General features: G+C 47.9%; 1 protein-coding gene across 2 annotated transcripts in view; it reads left to right on the forward strand.

The window, feature by feature from the left end:
* The first annotated feature begins 30 nt into the window (after window positions 1-30).
* alms1 (ALMS1 centrosome and basal body associated protein) overlaps window positions 31-18435 on the forward strand; it is a 22646-nt gene continuing 4241 nt past the window's right edge. For both annotated transcript variants that reach the window (XM_048270827.1, XM_048270828.1), the window contains exons 1-14: window positions 31-153; window positions 2243-2396; window positions 2570-2687; window positions 2847-4905; window positions 5024-5183; window positions 5758-6786; window positions 6971-7080; window positions 11452-12625; window positions 12819-12941; window positions 14061-14174; window positions 14873-15831; window positions 17120-17222; window positions 17654-17827; window positions 18243-18435. The exon at window positions 18243-18435 is cut by the window's right edge and continues 175 nt beyond it. In XM_048270827.1, the coding sequence (XP_048126784.1) occupies window positions 109-153; window positions 2243-2396; window positions 2570-2687; window positions 2847-4905; window positions 5024-5183; window positions 5758-6786; window positions 6971-7080; window positions 11452-12625; window positions 12819-12941; window positions 14061-14174; window positions 14873-15831; window positions 17120-17222; window positions 17654-17827; window positions 18243-18435 (6515 nt within the window). In that variant the 5' untranslated portion in view covers window positions 31-108. The remainder of the gene's footprint in view (window positions 154-2242; window positions 2397-2569; window positions 2688-2846; window positions 4906-5023; window positions 5184-5757; window positions 6787-6970; window positions 7081-11451; window positions 12626-12818; window positions 12942-14060; window positions 14175-14872; window positions 15832-17119; window positions 17223-17653; window positions 17828-18242) is intronic.

The raw sequence follows: 18435 nt of genomic DNA on the forward strand, positions 1-18435 counted from the left end.
TCTAATTTATTCCCGCCTAAGTTTCCGGGCTTTGCTGCTTCCTAGCAACCAGCAGCCTCACTTGGATACCAACGGTGCAGCGCGCAGGCGCACTCACTAATCAACAACATGGAGCCCGAAGAGAGTCCTAGAGATGGGAAGCGTATAAACAGAGTAAGTCTCATGTAAATAGTTGTCAAAATTGTCGTTGCAATTAATACTACATATCATTTGCTCTTTCCGATGTTTCGGAAAGACTCATATCAAACTTATCTGGCCTTGTTGAAACAAACTAGTGATGCGATCCGTTGCTAACTTTAGCTTGGCTAACTTTGTGTTAACGTTAACATAACAGAACAGCTCAACAAGTGGTACATTTTTAAGTGGTTGGTAACATTAGTTCTGGCATTGCAGTGTAACTTTTTAACACTAAGCGTTTATAAACGTAGGCAATGGTTGGTGTGTTTTATTTCTGGAACATTACCGTGTGAATGTTAACGTTAGTTTCGTTTCACTTAATGTCTAACGTTATAACGTTATCGATAGCTTGCTAGCTACTCAAGCTAATTAGCTAACTTTCTAGCGGCAAGTTTATGTTAACATACTTTCAAATATTCGACATTCTTTGATACTGTGTCTGGAGCTTTGCCGCTTATGCACACATCAAAAATTGCTTAATGTCTTATAGAGTCATAGTCAGGATTTGTAGTTATTTCCAATGTGCACAGGGAGCCACTCTCCAGCATAGTTGTCGGAGGATGATTGCCTGACAGTGAATAGGTCTAAGCATAATTATACAAATCACTTAATGTTGAAAAATCAGGTAATCCGGACAGGCATGAGATGACATGTCTGAACAATAAACATTATCAGCGACAGCCAAAATTATTAATCTATAATCAGAGTGTGATAGTTATGGTCCAGTTGTCCCTTCCATCAATTAAATATGGCTATGTAGTATGGACAATGTATGAACAACATGTACATAAATGTGCAGTGTAGTAGCAGTAACATTCTAAGAATAGTAAGAATAATATAGATATATGCAGTGTATTAACATAATATATTATAAGAAAAACAGAATAAATATGAATATTCTGTATGAACCCCAGAGTTTCCCACAGAATTTAATTATATTTGTGGTGGTTGGTTTGCAGAATTAACTTGAATGCAACAGTATTTAACACATTAGCGCAGCATGGTTATGATGCTAACCAGATTTAAGCACAATTTAGTAGAACCTGTAAAAATCATTGTGTGGTGGTCAATGTTGATATTGTGGTGGGCCGCCACAAATAAGTCAATGTATGGGAAACACTGAACCCTATAGACAGATATGTTCATACAGACCATGTACCGTATGTACAGCTATGTGCAGTGCGGTATAAGTACCATTGTAGTGCAGAAACAGGAACATTATAAGAGTAGTAAGTGTATGTGCAGGATGATCGTAAGAAGAGCAGTAGAATATGGCTATGTATAAGTGTAATTATTTACAAATAATAGAACACTATGGGCTAGTGCAGTGGTCCGGGGGGTGGGCGTGGGGTCCGCAAGATGCTTGTCCCTGTCAAGGTTGCCATGGTCATGGACACCTTAATAGGCAATTGTCCGGGAGAGAGGGGGCTGTTGATGGGCAAAAGTCCACACCAAGTCTCTTGTTTACAATGGCATGCAAACAGGACTACGTCTGTTATCATGTGCTATGCTCACAGCAATCCAAACTATTCTCATCTGTGGTTCCCCAACGGTTGAACGGGCTACCAGTTGCTACCAGAGCAGGGGCGTCGCTCTCTATCTTCAAAAACCTCTTGAAGACTCAACTGTCCCAAGAGTAGCCTTCCTCCTCTTCTATCACCCAACAACCAACACACTTACTATGTCATTCTTATGTCTTTTATCTATTCCTCTGTTGTATAGTATTTACACAGTTGTCTCTTGTTCGCACTGTACGTGGATTGTTCTTTACTTTTTGTGAGTCTTGTGGTGGACTAAATTCTTCTGGTACTGCATTTTAGTTTAGTTAGTATCATCTTCACCCATTTATCTTCAACTGTTTGTTTATGAATGGTACAGGAAAACTGGATTATGTCCTAGACTAGTAAGGCTATATCTGCCGGAGTTGCTTACAGCAGCATTGAAAGCCTTTGATGCTGACAAACCCTATAATAATGGGATTGTAAAGGTAATGACATTTTCTCAATTCATCCATCTGTCTGTCTCTCTCTCTCTCTCTCTCTCTCTCTCTCTCTCTGATAATCAGACAATGGAGGAGTGGTACCAACTTCCTGCAGAAGAGGACAGCAGTCAGCTGCCACCTCAAGAACTCTCTCAGCATAACGCCTCCTATGGTCAGACTGGCAGAGGGGCTTGGGGCCTGCATCACCCCAATGACCAGTCCCAGTCACTGCAGCTAGGTACGTTATTTAGCTAACAATAGAAGCAGTACAATATCTGCAATAAAGAAATGAATTGTTGTCACTGATGAATCTGATTCCTATCAAGTGTTAATTCAGCTGTATTTTACTGTCTGTCATTTTGATATTAGTAAATTCTATACTAGTGTTCTTTGTGTGTTTGTGTTTGTCAGACTTTCAGGACAGTCAGCTGTCTCCAGCACTTACTCTCTTGCCTGCCAAGACTGGCAAATTGTATGCCTCGAATTCCACTCTCATGCAGCAGACGGATCTTGAGTTTGCTCCTCTAAGGTAAGTTCCAAAAGTATCTATATCATTTCAATTAACTGTTGTTTTCAGACCCATATTGTATATAATTGCACATCATTACATAGCCTTTGTATTTGTTTGTTTGTTTATTGAAGGGTTGTGTTGTAGTATTGTAGCATTCTTTATGTTTCTGTGTGGTAGGGGATCCCCAGACTTCTCAGTCCTCTCTGAGAGACTCTCCATGATGCCTTTGGTTGGTGGTGCCACAGGCTTTGGCACACCGGCTGTGGCTCATAGCACCACGTTAGGCCACGCATCTCTTTCGCAGCATCCTCTGGGAGAGGATGAGGGAAGCAGCTGTTCTCTCTCTCAGCACAGCCTGTCTCCGGGTGAACGCCACCAGGTTACACCGGGACGTGAGTATGAGAGAGACAGTGCAGAAGACCAAGGCTACGAGAGGCGAGGGGAGGGCGAGGAGGAGGAAGGCGAGGAGAGGAGCGCTCCGCGTGGGAGAGAGGAGGACGACGATGATGACGGGTCGTTTCTGAACAGCAGCGTTCCAGCACGCACCTTGCTGGAGCTCCTGGAGAAGGACGTGGGTGTGGTCAGCAGCAGTAGTGCCGTTTCCTCCGCCTCCGAAACCATTTTTAGCCAACCAGAACTCATCCACAAACAGACTGACACCACTCACAACCAGTCGGGGCTCAGTCGGACCAGAGCAGACTTTGCTGACAATCAGACGGTGCCGGTGAATCAACAAAGAAACTCGGACCTATTTCAAACAGGCCCCTCTGTGTCCTCTCTTGTGCGGTCTGCCGAAAGTGCCATCTTTCGGGGGTCCAGCTCAGGTGGCAGCACAGAGGAGGAACCTTCCAGAAACCCGCCTGGTGTCCGAGAGTGCCCTCAAGGGGACGCGTCGGCCTCCCCTCAACCCACTCCAGCACCTGGCACGCGAGTGGACAGACGCTCGTCAAATCGCTCGTCCTCCTCTCAGCTGTTCGACACTTCCAACCTCAACATCTCTGGGCGCGCAAACCGCACGGCCGACATCTCCAACATCACTTTTCGCTCTTCGGGCAGCAGGCCGGACGCCTCCACCGACGCCTTGCGCGCGCAGCTGTTGTCTGAAAGTTGTGCGGTGGCCTCCAGGAGCCCCCACGCTGGTCCAGAAGAGCGATCTCCACCCGAGCTAAGCAGCAGGTCAACCAGGCTGGCGCTCCAGGGGGCGACAGGCTTCTCCATCGAGCGCGGCCACCGCGAGAGGATCCTCTGGCAGTCAGGCAACCAGACAGGGGTGGACTCGTCGTTCCTGACGTCACAGCCGGCCTTCCAGTCCACGCCGTCTGTTGTTATGACGGCGCCCAACCGGGCCAGGGGAGTGCTGCTGGCCGCTGCTGGCGCGTCCTACTCACAGTCACCGGTGCTGCCGACGGACACGTCAATCTTGCCCCGCCCCAGGATGAGCGATACGCCACCTGTTGGTGCGGCGGAGGCCAGCACGTCGCAGGGTTCGCGGGGGTCACTGACGGGAGGCGAGGTGGGCAGCCTGCCCAGTCTGAGCTACGTGCAGAAGGTGGATGCGTGGAGAGCCAACCAGAGCAGCAATAGGGCCTTCAGTGACGAGCTGAAGCTGCAGGGACCTGCGGAGGACGACCAGGAGGTCGATGCTAACGCTAACGCGAGCGTTATTGCCGAGCCAGCACCGGGGAATCACCCCTACTCGCCCTTCTCCCAGCCCAGGGAGGACTCTGGAGCTGAGGGCAGCGCTGGAGGGGAGGTTGGGCCCCCAGGTGGAGGAGCAGCAGGAGGAGGTGGAGGAGGAGGTGCAGCAGGTGTTGTGTCTCCTCCTGGACGCTCCCACTCCCACTCTTCATCCCTGGCAACTGTGGTCACTTCGATCCAGCACCATGCAGCGGCGCATAGTGACGTCACGAACGGCCCGCAGTCGGCCCGTGGTGAAGAGTCAGTAACCAGGGAGGAAGTGGGGCCACAGGGAAGGGCTGAGCCGTCCAGTCAGAACGGCCAGAGGTCAAGCGCCATCATCCTGGGCCACTTCAGCGACGTGTCATCAAGCCGCGACACAGGCCACAGCCTCTCCAGCCCACAGGGTAGTTTCCAAGGCGAGGGAAGTGTTAGGGCATCTTTTGGAGGGGCCTCATCAGTAATGAGTCTGGAGGTGGACAACTACGCTCCATACTGGACCTCAATGCCATCAACTCCCAACAGAGAGAGAGAGCTGAACATTGAGGATAGGATTCCGGTAAGATTTTTGGGCAAATTATCCCAGACTTGTTTGCACGAATTGTAATCTGGTTTGAATTGATAGGGAATGTGATGATTTATTGTAATGGTATGCATATCTATGGATTTCACTGCAGGTTTACCTTAAAAACCTGGGAATCAACCAATCACCATCCACAATACTGACCCCGTTTGCTCCTAGAGGACCAATTAGAGAGCCAGAATTTTCCCCTACTGACTTGTGTACCATTAAAGGTTCTACAGGCACTCCTACCAAGAGCACTCAGCCATCTGAAGGTAGGACTAAGCCCCAGTTACACATTTTTTCCAATCATTTTCACACCTCATATCGTGTCTCAATACAATTGTCACCTTTGCAAATCACTTTCACCATATTGGAGCACAATGGATACATTGCTTTTATCCCCGAATGTATGGATATCTAAAAATATGTGAAATTTTTTTGTTAGATTCAAATGTTTTCATATATTTTTTCACCCTTAAAATATTTGTGGGAGTGGATAAATTGTGCTCCATGTTTCTGTTACTGTAACAGATTGTTTTTTAGTTCACTGTACACTGACTGGTAGACAGCAGCACATGTTATGGTGGCATGAGCCTCTTTTATGGGAAATATGAGGGGTTTTGATGGCTGATTGTAGTGCATTTTGCATCAAAGGTTAAATTATGTGCTCAGGTGTGTTTGTAAAGCACACAGACTTTTGAAAAAGTTGACATGGTATTGAGACAAATATGAAAATGATTGGAAAATATTCTAACTTCATAATGTATCTCTCAAAAGGATATATGCTGTATAGTAGAATTTGACTGAGTTAATCCCACTGCATTGTCTTACTTGCTCCTCTATTAGGTGAGAGTCCTCCTGATAAAGGGGAGTTTTCTCGGCTCTCTCAAGGCTCCAGCGGCTCACTGCCCCTCAGCACAGGCCGGCCCATAATGCACCTCTCCGACCAGGACCGGCCGCCCAGTCAGGGCAGCATACGGATGACGAGGAGTTCTTCTCACACGCCACCAGAATCCCCTGGCTCATCGGCTGCATCTCTCCCGTCTCTGGCGCCAACTCACCAGATGCCCTCTGGATCAGGGCAGGAGTCGGCCACAGCACCTCCCCTCCAGCCTCCCCAGCCCAGAGAGGAGGCCCCAGGACCCCAGGAGGCGCAGCTGCCTCAGCTGCCCCAGAGGAGCCCCAGGCGGGACCAACCACAGCAGCAGCAGGCGGAGGATTGGCTGGTGGGCTCTAGGACCCTGCAGGAGATCCGGCAGCTGCTGGGGCGGGCGGAGAGTGTGCTCTCCCTCAAGTCCTCCCTGACCACCTCGTCGGGCTCGGACTCCTCGCTGCTGCAGTCGCTGCGGAGGAAGATGGAGGAGCCCGGCTTCACCAACGACTCATTCGGCTCCTCGCAGCTCTGGGCGCGCTCCTCGTCGGACTCCATGCTGAGGGACAGCTCCGTCTCATCGTCCGAGCCGAGCAGGTCGCTCGGGGCGACCGCTCAGGCTCCCGCTGACCTATCCTGTGTGCCTGGAATCAGGGAGACGGGACTCAAATCCCATGCGGTCAGGAGAGCAGAGCCTGAAGGCTGCAGCGCTACTGACCCTGACAGGGCGGCTCCCGCAGTTCTGCCAGCTGCGCAGGCCCCTGCCCCGACTCCTCAGGAACAGGAAGAAGAAGAGGAGGCAGCGAGCTCATCGATTGGTCCGGAAGAGCCTAGCCCCGCGCCAAGTCACGCGGGCGTGGAGCAGGCCAGTGTGAGCGACAGCAGCGAGGTCAGTGAAGGGTCGCTGAGCGCCAGGGTTGCTAGGCTGCTGCACGAAGAGTCACCCGTGTCCATGGTGACCAGCCGGGCAAGCACAACGGATACAGATGAGAGCAGAGCGAGAGGTGAGCAAAGATCACTTAATGGCTGGTGGGTATTGTTGCATGATCTTCCTTATCTCCTCAAGCTGATGACAGAGTTTATCCCTGAATACAGTATAGTCCTACATACTACATGTTTGGAACATAGGCCTACTGATGTTTTTTGGTGCTGCACAAACCTGAAATTTTCCTGTTTCTACTCTGTCAGAGTGGATTTTGCTAAAGGCGTCTGGCCAGAGGTGTGAAGCGCTGCACCTGAACACAGAGGACAGACAGAGGGTTGAGGAGATCAAGAGAGAGCTACTGCAGCACACTAAGGTAATGGCTCAGATTCAGACACACACCCACACACTCACACACACACGCAATCATGTGACAATTCACAGGATGTGTACATGGGTCACAGTCAGTGGATTTAACCACAAACCTACATCCTAGTTTCATAACTCTTGTGCGGATGTGTGTGTACATAAGACTCTAAGGGCATCATTGACAAATTAGGAAGTGAAAAGTTTAGCGTGTTCCACTTCATTTGTTTAATTTTTTTTGTTTATTTATATTTCATTTATTTATATTTTATCTTTGTTTAGTTTGGCCATCAACTTGACCTTGACTGCAATCAAACTGACTTAGCACAGATAGGCTACACACACAGTTAACCACAGCTAACCACACACACACACACACACAGTCATATTCAAGGACACATGTTACCATTATCTAGAGAAAAGGTAGTAACACAACTTCTTAGCTCAGCGGTTATGTTGCCAGCTGCCTGTTGTGACAATGGCCTGTAATGTGAGATTTGTTCCTGATGCTAGCAGACTGTGTTCTGGATCATTTCCCTTCACTCTAAAAGGTAACCCAGTGTTTGTCAGTGTGTGTTTCCATATGAGATGTCTTGCATGGAGACATCTGGTCAATAAACATCTGGTGTGTGTGTACACAGTATGTGTGTGTGCCGTGTGTTGTGCACTGTCTTTGCCTTTTAATGTTTGCCTTGGTTAGTGGGTTCTGTTGAAGTGAAAGTGAACTTCAGGAAAAGCCCACAGTGGTTTCCTAGGGCTCTGTTTGGCCCCTTTGGTTTCTGCAGTGTGGTTTGCTGTGTGATTTTACTGTCTGTTGTGGTTTGCAATGTGTGTGATGGTAAATGTTTAAAGACCTTAGTGTTCTTGAGAACTTTCTGTGTCTCAATCAGTGACCGCTCAAGAAGATACGTCAGCCATGAGTTTCGCTTTGTTTATTTTGTAGCTTTTGCTTAAAAAAAAAAGAACACGTCTGGAGGACTAACAGTCTAAAAGTTGGATTAAAGTGACACAATCGAGACAGCTGATGAGGTTGCCCAATAACTTTTTTGGATATGATATTGTGAGCTCGTGCAAATTCGGAGAAAAAGCATAGGCTGTGTTCTTTCCGTGCATCAATGTAGACCAGTGTTTTTCAACCACTGTGCCGGGGCACACTAGTGTGCCGTGAGAGATCATCAGGTGTGCCGCAGAAAATTACCCAAATGTCACTCACTGGTCCAGAAAAGCAACTATTGCATCAAAGAATTTATAACCACATGCTCTCATTGATTGTATGATTGCACTATTTGTGGTATGCAGGCATTGTACAACGGGGGCCCCATATCCAGAATTTACAGAATCATCACATATCCAGTTCATAACAACAATTAAATTAGATATAGTCACCTACAAATGAAACAGAGGGCGCTTGTTATATTGAGCAGGTCTTGCATAGAAGCCATAATAAGGCTATATCTGTGTATTATTTGAAATTTTAGGCTTTGGTATGTTTATTTTTTCTTTACACAGGATGTTAGTGTGCCGTGGGACATTTTAAGTGTCAAAAGTGTGCCGTGGCACAAAAAAGGTTGAAAAACACTGATGTAGACCATTTCTTACTATCGCGAACTCTTGTCAGGGGAGGTCATTCATTTTGGGTGTCACCTATGACTTGAACAGACAGCCTGCTATGCCACCCGATGTACTATTATTGTTACAGTTTTTAATCAATGCAACTAACATTATGTGTAAAGCGACGCAATATAAACCGTAGCCTATGCAATTTATTATCCCGTCTGTTATGACATGTACAACAATGTTTTTCACAATTTGCGACAGAAGGTTTTGACTGAGCGTGTTAACATAAAATAATAATAATAATATTGTCATCATCGCGAACTGTTGAGTAAGGGGTTCAGTCGTGTTTGTGACGCACAGACAGCCTTGTAGCCTATTTTGCTTAGGCCTCACTTTTAACGACAGTAGGTTGTGAGTGTATGTTGACAAAAAATAACCATGCAACTAAAAGTCAACTTAAAACTTTGCTATTATTAATTTATAGCACAAAACCATAACCAGTAGGCCTACCAGAACCTCGCATATTAGCGACGATTTGTGTGCGTCTATTTGGCAAGGCCACTAGCTGTCATGGATGCGTTGTTGCTAAAGGAAGGCACAGGTGTCAAAAGTTAAAAAATAAATGGAGATGGGCGGCTTTTGGAAACGGGGGAGAACTAACAAGCCATGGTGTAAAGAAATTAAAGTGCCAGGGGTTTGCTTATGTGCGGTTTGCTGCAAGAAAAGTGTTTATGGATGCAATAGGAAAATGTTTTAGCACGCCAACAATCAGAAGACCGCCATATCGTACACTTCAAGACATCTTCCCTATACCTGGTGCAACTAGCCACCATGACAGAGGTAGGCTACGTTTATCTATGGCTGACCGTTTTTGCGCTCAGAAAATAGGCTATGCATGTTCTTTCATAGCGCAACACGACCTGTGCCTCACCATATCACAACCTCTTGTCAACCTTATACAATCTGTTGCTGAATACAAAAGCGCCCTCTCCAGATTGTCGTTATCATGCGCAGACCTCCTGCATGAGCACACACAGTATTGCTGCTCATTGGAAAACTGAGTTGTCTGTAAAACTCAAAATTACCATGTTTTCATTAAATGCGGATGAGGCAACAAATGGAAATATGAACAATATCTAGTTTTTTTTTTTTTATTCGTTACTTTGATGAGGAAATGGGAAGTCTTGCAAACTTGATTTTATAGATTTTACTTGGTGTTGAATTGCATATTAACAAGGAAAAAAAATCCCCCCTTTAAACACTTTTGGCCTGAAGTAATTAAATAAGAGTGTAAGTTAAAGCCTTTCTACAATATTTCTGCAGTAGAAAAGAACAGCAATTGCTAATCAGCAATGGTCAGGGATGGTACTGAAATATTGTTTTGGAACAATCGGGAACACTCAATCTCAATCAAGAACACTCTCAATTCGCCTTATTCACATGGCGGCCATTGGCGGCTAAAACGAGGCTACAGGGTACACAAACCATAGGATTGTTATGTGCTATGCATTCACCTGTAGGTGGCATTAATTATATAGTAAGTGTACCCTGTAGCCTCGTTTTGGTTTAAACAATGGCCGCTGTGTGAATAAGGCGAATACTCCCTTTACTTTGCTGTTTGCATCTTTTTGTACATTAAAAACCTATATAGGTAGATATGAACAACATATGACTTATGTCCTAAACAAAGTTCAGTCAAACTATTTTTTTTTTCACTTTAATCCCTGACTCTACTGTACGTGCTAAGCTGATAACCATTGCTAGATACACACAGTATCTAACAACTGCGGTAGAGAGGACTGTCGCACAGCTTATAGCCAATAGCGCAGACCTCTTGCAGATCTACAGATGATGTGTTATATTGGGAATATGGAAAGTTATATAAATATTTTATTTAGTTGTTCCCTCTGTCTTTGGAGCTGCTAAGACCTGGAGCTGAGTTTTTCTGAAATATGTGGATGCGATCCAAAACTCCACAAATCCAATTCCATTCTGCCTTACGTCTTTTGTTTGATTTATATTTCATTTTAATTTAAGAAATGATTGGTGGATTTTTCACACCCTGGTGTTAGAGAGTATCGTGTGATCTGTGAAACGAAACTACACTAAATCAAACAGCACATGTTTACCTGATAATCTCACTGCCATTGCTCCAGCCCTTAGTGCAAACAAAATGATTGACACTTTTCCACAGCCTAAGATGCAGTAATACGATGTCACAACCTCTTGATAGCACTACTCTGGAAGCATTTTCTTTGTTACATGTAATAAGAAATGCAGTTTCATTTCATTTATTTATTTAAAGGACAGTGCACATTAATCAACATTTCTGTAAATGTGCCAGTGTTAGCCAGCAGGCTAATTTTCAACTGTTGTCCATTGGCAAGATGTTATACTAGGCACATGGTGGCTAAAAAAAAGAACATATTAAAGCGATGGTTCGGAGTAATTTCACCCTAGGGTCCATTGCACCATGACCCCGAGCCAAACACCCTCCCAGAACCTGTTTTCCCTTGGTCGAACCCTGGTCGAGTAGCGCTGTCAGAAACTAATGAGTTTCTGCAGGCGTAATGGAACCAACTTTTTATCTCGTACATTACCCCACTAATAATGCCCTGAATGGTACGAAACTTCTACAGTAGTACAACTATGACCTTTACTAGTTAGAAGTTTGCTTAGTGCTAAAAGTTAGCTGACAAAAAAAGGTCTCTGAAAAGAAATGCCATGTAGTCCACTCCCTGATTCAGTCTCTTTTGTTTTCATGTCTGCATCCCTGTCTTATCTCTGGCTGTTGGTTCTTCTCTTCACCTGTCTTGTGTGCCAGTCCCAGTACAGCACGGACTCCGATGGCAGCGCTCCATCCAGCGTTGGGGCGACGTCCGGCCCTGCTCCCGCCTCCTCTCAGCGCACAGAGGGCTTCCTGGCGGTGCGCTGTGCCGAGGAGCGCCTGTCCGACCAGCTGCAGCGCTCGGGCCGCAACCTGCTGGCGTCCACCAGAGTCGCACTCGGCTCGCCGCCGGCGGTCAGCCCGGACCTGGAGGCCCGCGTGCAGGAGATTGCGCAGAGGGAGGGTGTCCCGCTCGGACCTCCGGCCTCGTCCCGCTCGCTCTCGCCGCTCACGTCCATCACCATAGCGACGGCACGCCACACCCCTTCCCCGTCGCCTCTGCCCCCCAACGTGCCCCCCCAGCAGCAGCAGCAGCAGGCCGAGAGCGCCAGCGTGAGCACACAGACGCAGACACACACACTCCGCTTACAAACACACACACCCCCGCCCTCGGACACGGAGTCGGACGGTAGCGTCTCAACTGCCGAGCCGCACCTGCACAGCGCACTCGAGGTTTACGCCCTCTCGCAGCACGCGCTCTCGCACGCGCACACACACGCGGACGAGCCCGGGGCCGAGGAAGCTGAGCGGCAGGGAGAGACAAACACCGTGGAGACGGGCCAGGTCAAAGGTCAGATGGATGAGGTCACCGGGGGTTGGGGTCACCAGTCACCCCTGGCCCCGCGCCACTCGTCCACGCACCTGCGCCTGACCCTCTCCCCCAAACCCAGACCGGTTCAGAACGGCTTGGACAAACCCCATTATGGGATGGCCCCTGTGGAGCTGGACCAGGACCATGCAGTGAGATCGGCCCAGACTGCCGAGACCTTGTCCACAAACTGGACCGATGGGCCCTCGCTCGTAGCCCAGTCTTTCCCACAAGAGGACTCTATTAGGCTGCCCAATCAGGAAGCCCTTAGAAATGAAACTCCGACCCACAAAGTGGTCTCCACAGCAAACAGTCCAGTTGCGGAACCACTAAGACCCACCCCCGAGTCCTCGGTGTCCAGTCAGACGCTCTCTGAAGAGCAGGGGCCAATCAAAAGCCAGTTTGGTGCCACAGGCCCAGCCTCTATCCAGATCAGCTCCAGCAGCAGATACCCACAATCCTTCACTCCACCACAGAGACTGACACAGCCTTCACCACGACCTATGTCTGTTTATGCACCTGGTAAGAATGACCGAATGAATCTTGAAATATAAGAATGAACCTCTTCCACTGCATCTGCTTGGCTTCCATTGTGTCTTTTGCTTCTTCGGTTGGCCGGTCTGTTTTGTCATGTACCTTAAAGTGTCCATCCTGTGTCCATTCAGTGGTCACGGTTGACTGGGCGTAAAAAGGCGTTCTTCTCTCTGTCCTTTAGTTCCGCCACCAACTCTGTTGCCATATAAACCGCACGGCAGCTCTGAGCTCTTCTACATCCCCAAGACTGACACCCAGCTCTCCCCGAACCGCTCGGACACCACCGTAGAGAGTACACACACGGGTAAAACACACTCACTCACATACACATACACACACACACACACACACACCATTTCTCACCACAAGCCACATCTGTTTACCTTGTTTACCTTGCTTGCCTCTGCCAGCATGCATCTGTATGACTGCATTAACAGTATCTGATAAATAACCTCACAGGCTTTTGTCAGGCTTAGATATTGTGATATGCCGTTCCTGCAGCGGCCAGTCCAGCCAGCTCGGTCAGCTCAGTTCACAAACCACAACAGGATCTGTTTCGACAGTAAACCATTCTGACCTCATAAGCCTGTTTACTAAACCGGTTACCAGTAATAACACCAAGTATGTGCCATCGAATGGCATCACAGGCATTTGTACAGCTTATAAGGCCAACATAACACTGCACCTTATTGGAGAATGTTCTCTACCACTTAGACCTGGCCTACACCAGGTCCGCCACTGAAGCGCTCCGTTTACAGAGCGTAAAAATGCTTTTGACTAGCATATGACTAGCAATGACTAGTGTATTTTTTTCAAAGGTATGCCTCACCGTCACGTCTAGTGTAACCAGTTCCATTGATTAAAGTGGAAGTTAATTGTTGCAGCAGACGCAACGCGAACCGGTGTAGCCTCCTTAGCCTGATGTTAAAGAGTTTCAGTAAGTAGCTCACCAGACCCTATTCAATTTAATTCTATAAGAGGAGTCCTGTCAAATACACACACACTCAACACACACACATACACACAGCAACAAGGTGATCCCTCCCACTGTGGGTTGCAGCTGCTCCTCACTTACACACTGCTGAATTATTCATGATCTCTATTGTGTGAGCCATGGAAGGACAGTGGGAGGAGAGCACGTTAGATGGAGAGAGAGGGAGGAGAGGACGGGAGAGGGAGAGGGGCGAGAGAGAAAGAGGGGGAGAGAGAGAGAAACAAACACAGACAGGCTGAGGGCAAAAATAAAGAGACCAGGCTAAATGCAGAGAAGCGTCATTGAATGCGTAAAAGAGTGAGCTGTGTGCCTGCGACTGCATCCTCTGTGTGTGTGTGACTTTCTGTGTGTGTGTGACTTTCTGTGTGTGTGTGACTTTCTGTGTGTGTGTGACTTTCGTGTGTGTGTGTGTGTGTGTTTCTTTGTTAGGCTCAGATGATGCAGTTCCCCCACGCTTCACCGTAGACATCCTGGGCTCCAGAGACCTGGAGCCTGTTCCAGCCTTACCCAAACACACAGAGGGCATCTACAGCAAGAAGAGAGGTACGTGCACAAACACTCACTCACTCTTAATTCAATTCAGTGAGCTTTATTGGCATAACTGTGCATTGTACAATATTGCCAAAGCATTAAGAAGAGTACAATAAATAACAGCAGTAATAATAGTAATGTTAATAATAGTAATAACATACTGGTATATGCATAATAGTAATATTGATCATAATGAAAAAAATTGATTAGAGAAAAACTAAAGTACTAAAGCACAGTGTTTCCCACAGAATTGAATTCCATTTGTGGTGGTTGGTTTGCAGAATTAACTTGAATACAACAGTTTTTAACTATTAGCACAGTGTGGTTATGATGCTAACCAGATTTAAGCACAATTTAGTACAACCTGGAAAATCATTGTGTGGTGGTCAATGTTGATATTGTGGTGGGCCTCCACAAATAAGTCAATGTATGGGAAACACTGGAGCATAATGTCTCTCTCTCACTCTTAGTCTCATATACACATGCCCATGGACTTGATTTTGTCTATGTTTGTGGGAAGGTCTTTGAGTGGCCATTGTGCTAGAAAATACAAATACGTACTTACATAGTCACATACACATGCACACAAACGAACAAATGTGCTGATTGTATCATGCCATAAATGTGTCAGCCACTGTTATGGAACTCAATGCTTCTCTATCTCTTTCTCTCTCCTTGTCTTTGTCCTTTCTGTCTCTTGTACGTCTCAGGCTTTAGTGGGTATGAGCGCGCCGGCCCTGTGGGCGAGCAGGGGGTCGGGGTGACCGTCACAGGGAGGAGGAGGGAGGAGGAGGAGGAGGAAGAAGAGGTGATGGGAGAGCGTGCAGGGGAGGAAGAGTTCAGGCCGCTGGCCATGGAGATGGACTTCAGCATGCACAGCCTGAGGCTCCACACCAGCACACTGCGAAACCTCCCCCCAGCGCACGCCCCTGCTGACCTACACCGGAACCAGCCAGTCGCGCCTCCGCACCCACGGGAACGGGAAGAGCGCGCCCACAGGGAGCAGACATCCCGGGAGATTGGCGGCTCCCTGGATCAACTGTGGCAGCGCTTCAGCGAGAGCTGGAGCCGGGACCAGGGCCGTTCGGCCAATGAGAGGGAGACGTCGCTGCTAGAGCGCCTGGAACGCCTGTCGCGGCTCATCAACAGCAGCTCGCTGACGCACGGCTCCACGATCGCGCACTCCCCCGCCAAACAGGCCGTGGACGCATCGGTCAGCACGCAGACGCAGGCCAAGGGCCAGGACCAGCCCGAGCACGCCAGGGTGAAGGCCAAGAGAGCAGAGAGGGGGAAGAGCAAGAAGAAAGGGAGGAAGGAAAAAGAGCCTGGAGTGGAGGAGAGGAAGAAGGGAGCCAGGGAGGAGAGTGAGAAAAGAGGCAGAGCTCCACGACTGGCATGGGCAGAGTCGGAAACTCAGTCGTCCAGCCACGCGCCAGAGGAAGAGGAGGGGGAGGTGGACGAGCCGGAGAGACTCGGGCGCTGCCCGGCAGAGAGAGACAGCATCTCCACGGAGACCAGTCTGTCCACCATTGACACCCAGCGACTGTTGCGGGCGTTCGGGCCAAGCCGGGTGAGGCCTCCGACGGCTGGGGAGAGGGCCCCTGAGAGCCTGCTCAAGCTCTACAGCAACATCCACAAGCAGAGGAGCGCGGTCAACGAATCCTCCACGGTACGGGTCAGTGGTGGCACCTCACTGACACATCCAGGCTCCGAGCTGACCCCGGTCGGCTGAGTTGCTGTTGTGTGCCTGCCTGTAGCTGTTTTTGTCGGACAGGAACTTTTAGTGTTTCTCCGTAACATCGTAAAAGTGCCTGGAGTGGGCAAGAAACCTCCTAAGGCTGTTTTTCATGTTACCTAAAGAAGCTTCTCTCATTGCTATTTGACTAGTTCTGGACGGAGTGTATAGGCCTAGCTGTGAAATTTCAGTCTTGTGGTCGGGTAACTTTTCTAATGATGCCTTAGTAAAACTAGCTGAAGACAGTGGGACTCTCATGTGAAGGGCTTTTTAGATAACCATCTGAGACCTTGGAAGAACTTTTTCAGGGTTCCCCCAGGTCATCATCGTGGAATCTTAATTCTATTGCAGACATGGAAAGCCAGGGCTTTTGGGCCAAGTCATTGAATATCGAGCAATTTGTTTGTAGTCAAAATTTAGTTGCCTTTTATCAAAAAAAATATTATCATTGCCATATCTTTTATCTTGAGTTAATTCACACGGCTCCTGTAATTCTGTGACTGTTTTTTGGCAAGCTGTTTTGGTCAAAGTCACATGATATTTTCTGCTTTGGAGGAAGCTTTTGGACATGAAGCGTTCCACATGTTCTAAGGTAGCTGTTCTGTTCTTAACTGTTCTAAGTGTGTTCTGTTATGTTTTGGACTGGCCCTTTTATTTTCTACTCCATGCTGCCAGTCTCCATGGTAAAGGAATATAAATACACTGTGTGGTGTAGTTTAGTGTGGTTGGAGTTAAAGTTTTGATCTGGTTATAGCTCTGGCTCAGTTGACAGGCATGAATGATTTACTTCAAGAAGGGAACAGAGGCTTACCTAAGGCTGTTGAAGAGAGTTTTGCATACATGGAGCTTGTTCAGATCACTTAGTCAGAGGTGCATGGGCAGTGACCTTGAGGCTTTCTTTCAGATTGCCCTGACAGGCAAATCAAGCTCTTGGCATTTGGCTTGCATCCTGTTGGAATGTTGCCTCCCGTCCCTTTGCCGTACAGCCATGATTTTATTGGTAGTGCTCCTGGTTAGGCCATATTCCAGCTGAATGAATGTGCACTAAATATTATATGCTTGTGTTTGTTTTTTGTTTTATCTAGATGACTGATGTATAGATTTATATGTAGATATACTTTATCTATGTGTGTGTGTGTGTGTGTGTGTGTGTGTGTGTGTGTGTGTGTGTTCAGAGGTCGTTGTGACTCATTGTGTTATCCTGCCCTCCCCTCCTGGTCAGGTCACTCTGGACTCGTCCTCAAGCGGCTCCTCACTACCTCCTCACCCACGCCCCTCAGGCAAGAGGCCAAAGGTCAAACTCGTCAGCAGAGGCGTGCAGGCAGGTCAGTCAAGCATACACACACACACACACACACACACACACACACACACACACACACACACACACACACACACGTGTACACACACACACACGTGTACACACACACACACGTGTACACACACACACACGCCCATTCACATACATACTACACACAAATGTGTACACTCAAATGCACACTTCACATACACAAATAAACAAACTTAACTTGACACACACCAGTACAAAACACATAGTGTGTGAGTAAATTTAGGAAGAAAGGAAGCTAACAATTGCATGTATTCTCACACACACACACACACAGAAATAACCTTGACTAGACACACATGCACGCACGCGCACACACACGCTGACATACACACATGGCAAAACAAACACACCAAGTACAGTCACTGTGCATGTTTTGTATTGACTAACGCTTGTTCTTTGCTGCAGGTGACCTTGAGATAGTGAGCAATGGAACACGGCGTCACACGCGTGATGTGGGCACCACCTTTCCCTCCCCGCACCCCACCCCCTCCAGCCAGGCCCAGCAGCCAGCACTGCCCCCGCAACACAGCTTCATGAAGGAGAGGCACAAGAAGAAACAGCCAGAAAGCCATCCTCCTGGTACAGACACACACATACACACGACACGACACGACACGACACACATGCACACTACACTACACGACACGACACATGCACACTACACGACACACACATACACATGCACACTACACGACACGACACACACACACACACACATATTACACACACCCACCTGGAAATGTAAGCTGGGAAAACATCTTATCTTGTTTATTATAAATGTATGCCTTATTTACCTGTAAAAAGAGGAAAAAACGCGCACACATCCTGATCTAATCCTGGGTGCTGGACAAAACACTTACGATGAGAGAGAGGGGAAAAAAAGTCCGCAACACCAGTATATGCCCCCAAGTTATAGTTTAATTACCGTGACGTTTCGGGCCCACTCAAGCCCTTCATGATTCATGAACTGATTCCTTCATACCGGTTCCCTCAGGCCCAGGCGTGTCTTGGTTTGTTCCGGCTGAGGAGCTGAGACTCGACTCTCGTAAAGAGAACCGCCCGGACAACAAGAACATTCCGGCAGCTGGTCCCACCTGGTTTGAGCACTACAGCAGAACCCAGCCGTGGCGAGAGCCACTCCGAGAGCGACAGAACCAAGACGGGCGAGGGAGAGAACCGCAGAGAGA

Source organism: Alosa alosa, chromosome 19 (genome assembly GCF_017589495.1).
Source record: "Alosa alosa isolate M-15738 ecotype Scorff River chromosome 19, AALO_Geno_1.1, whole genome shotgun sequence".
NCBI classification, from domain to species: Eukaryota; Metazoa; Chordata; class Actinopteri; order Clupeiformes; family Clupeidae; genus Alosa; species Alosa alosa.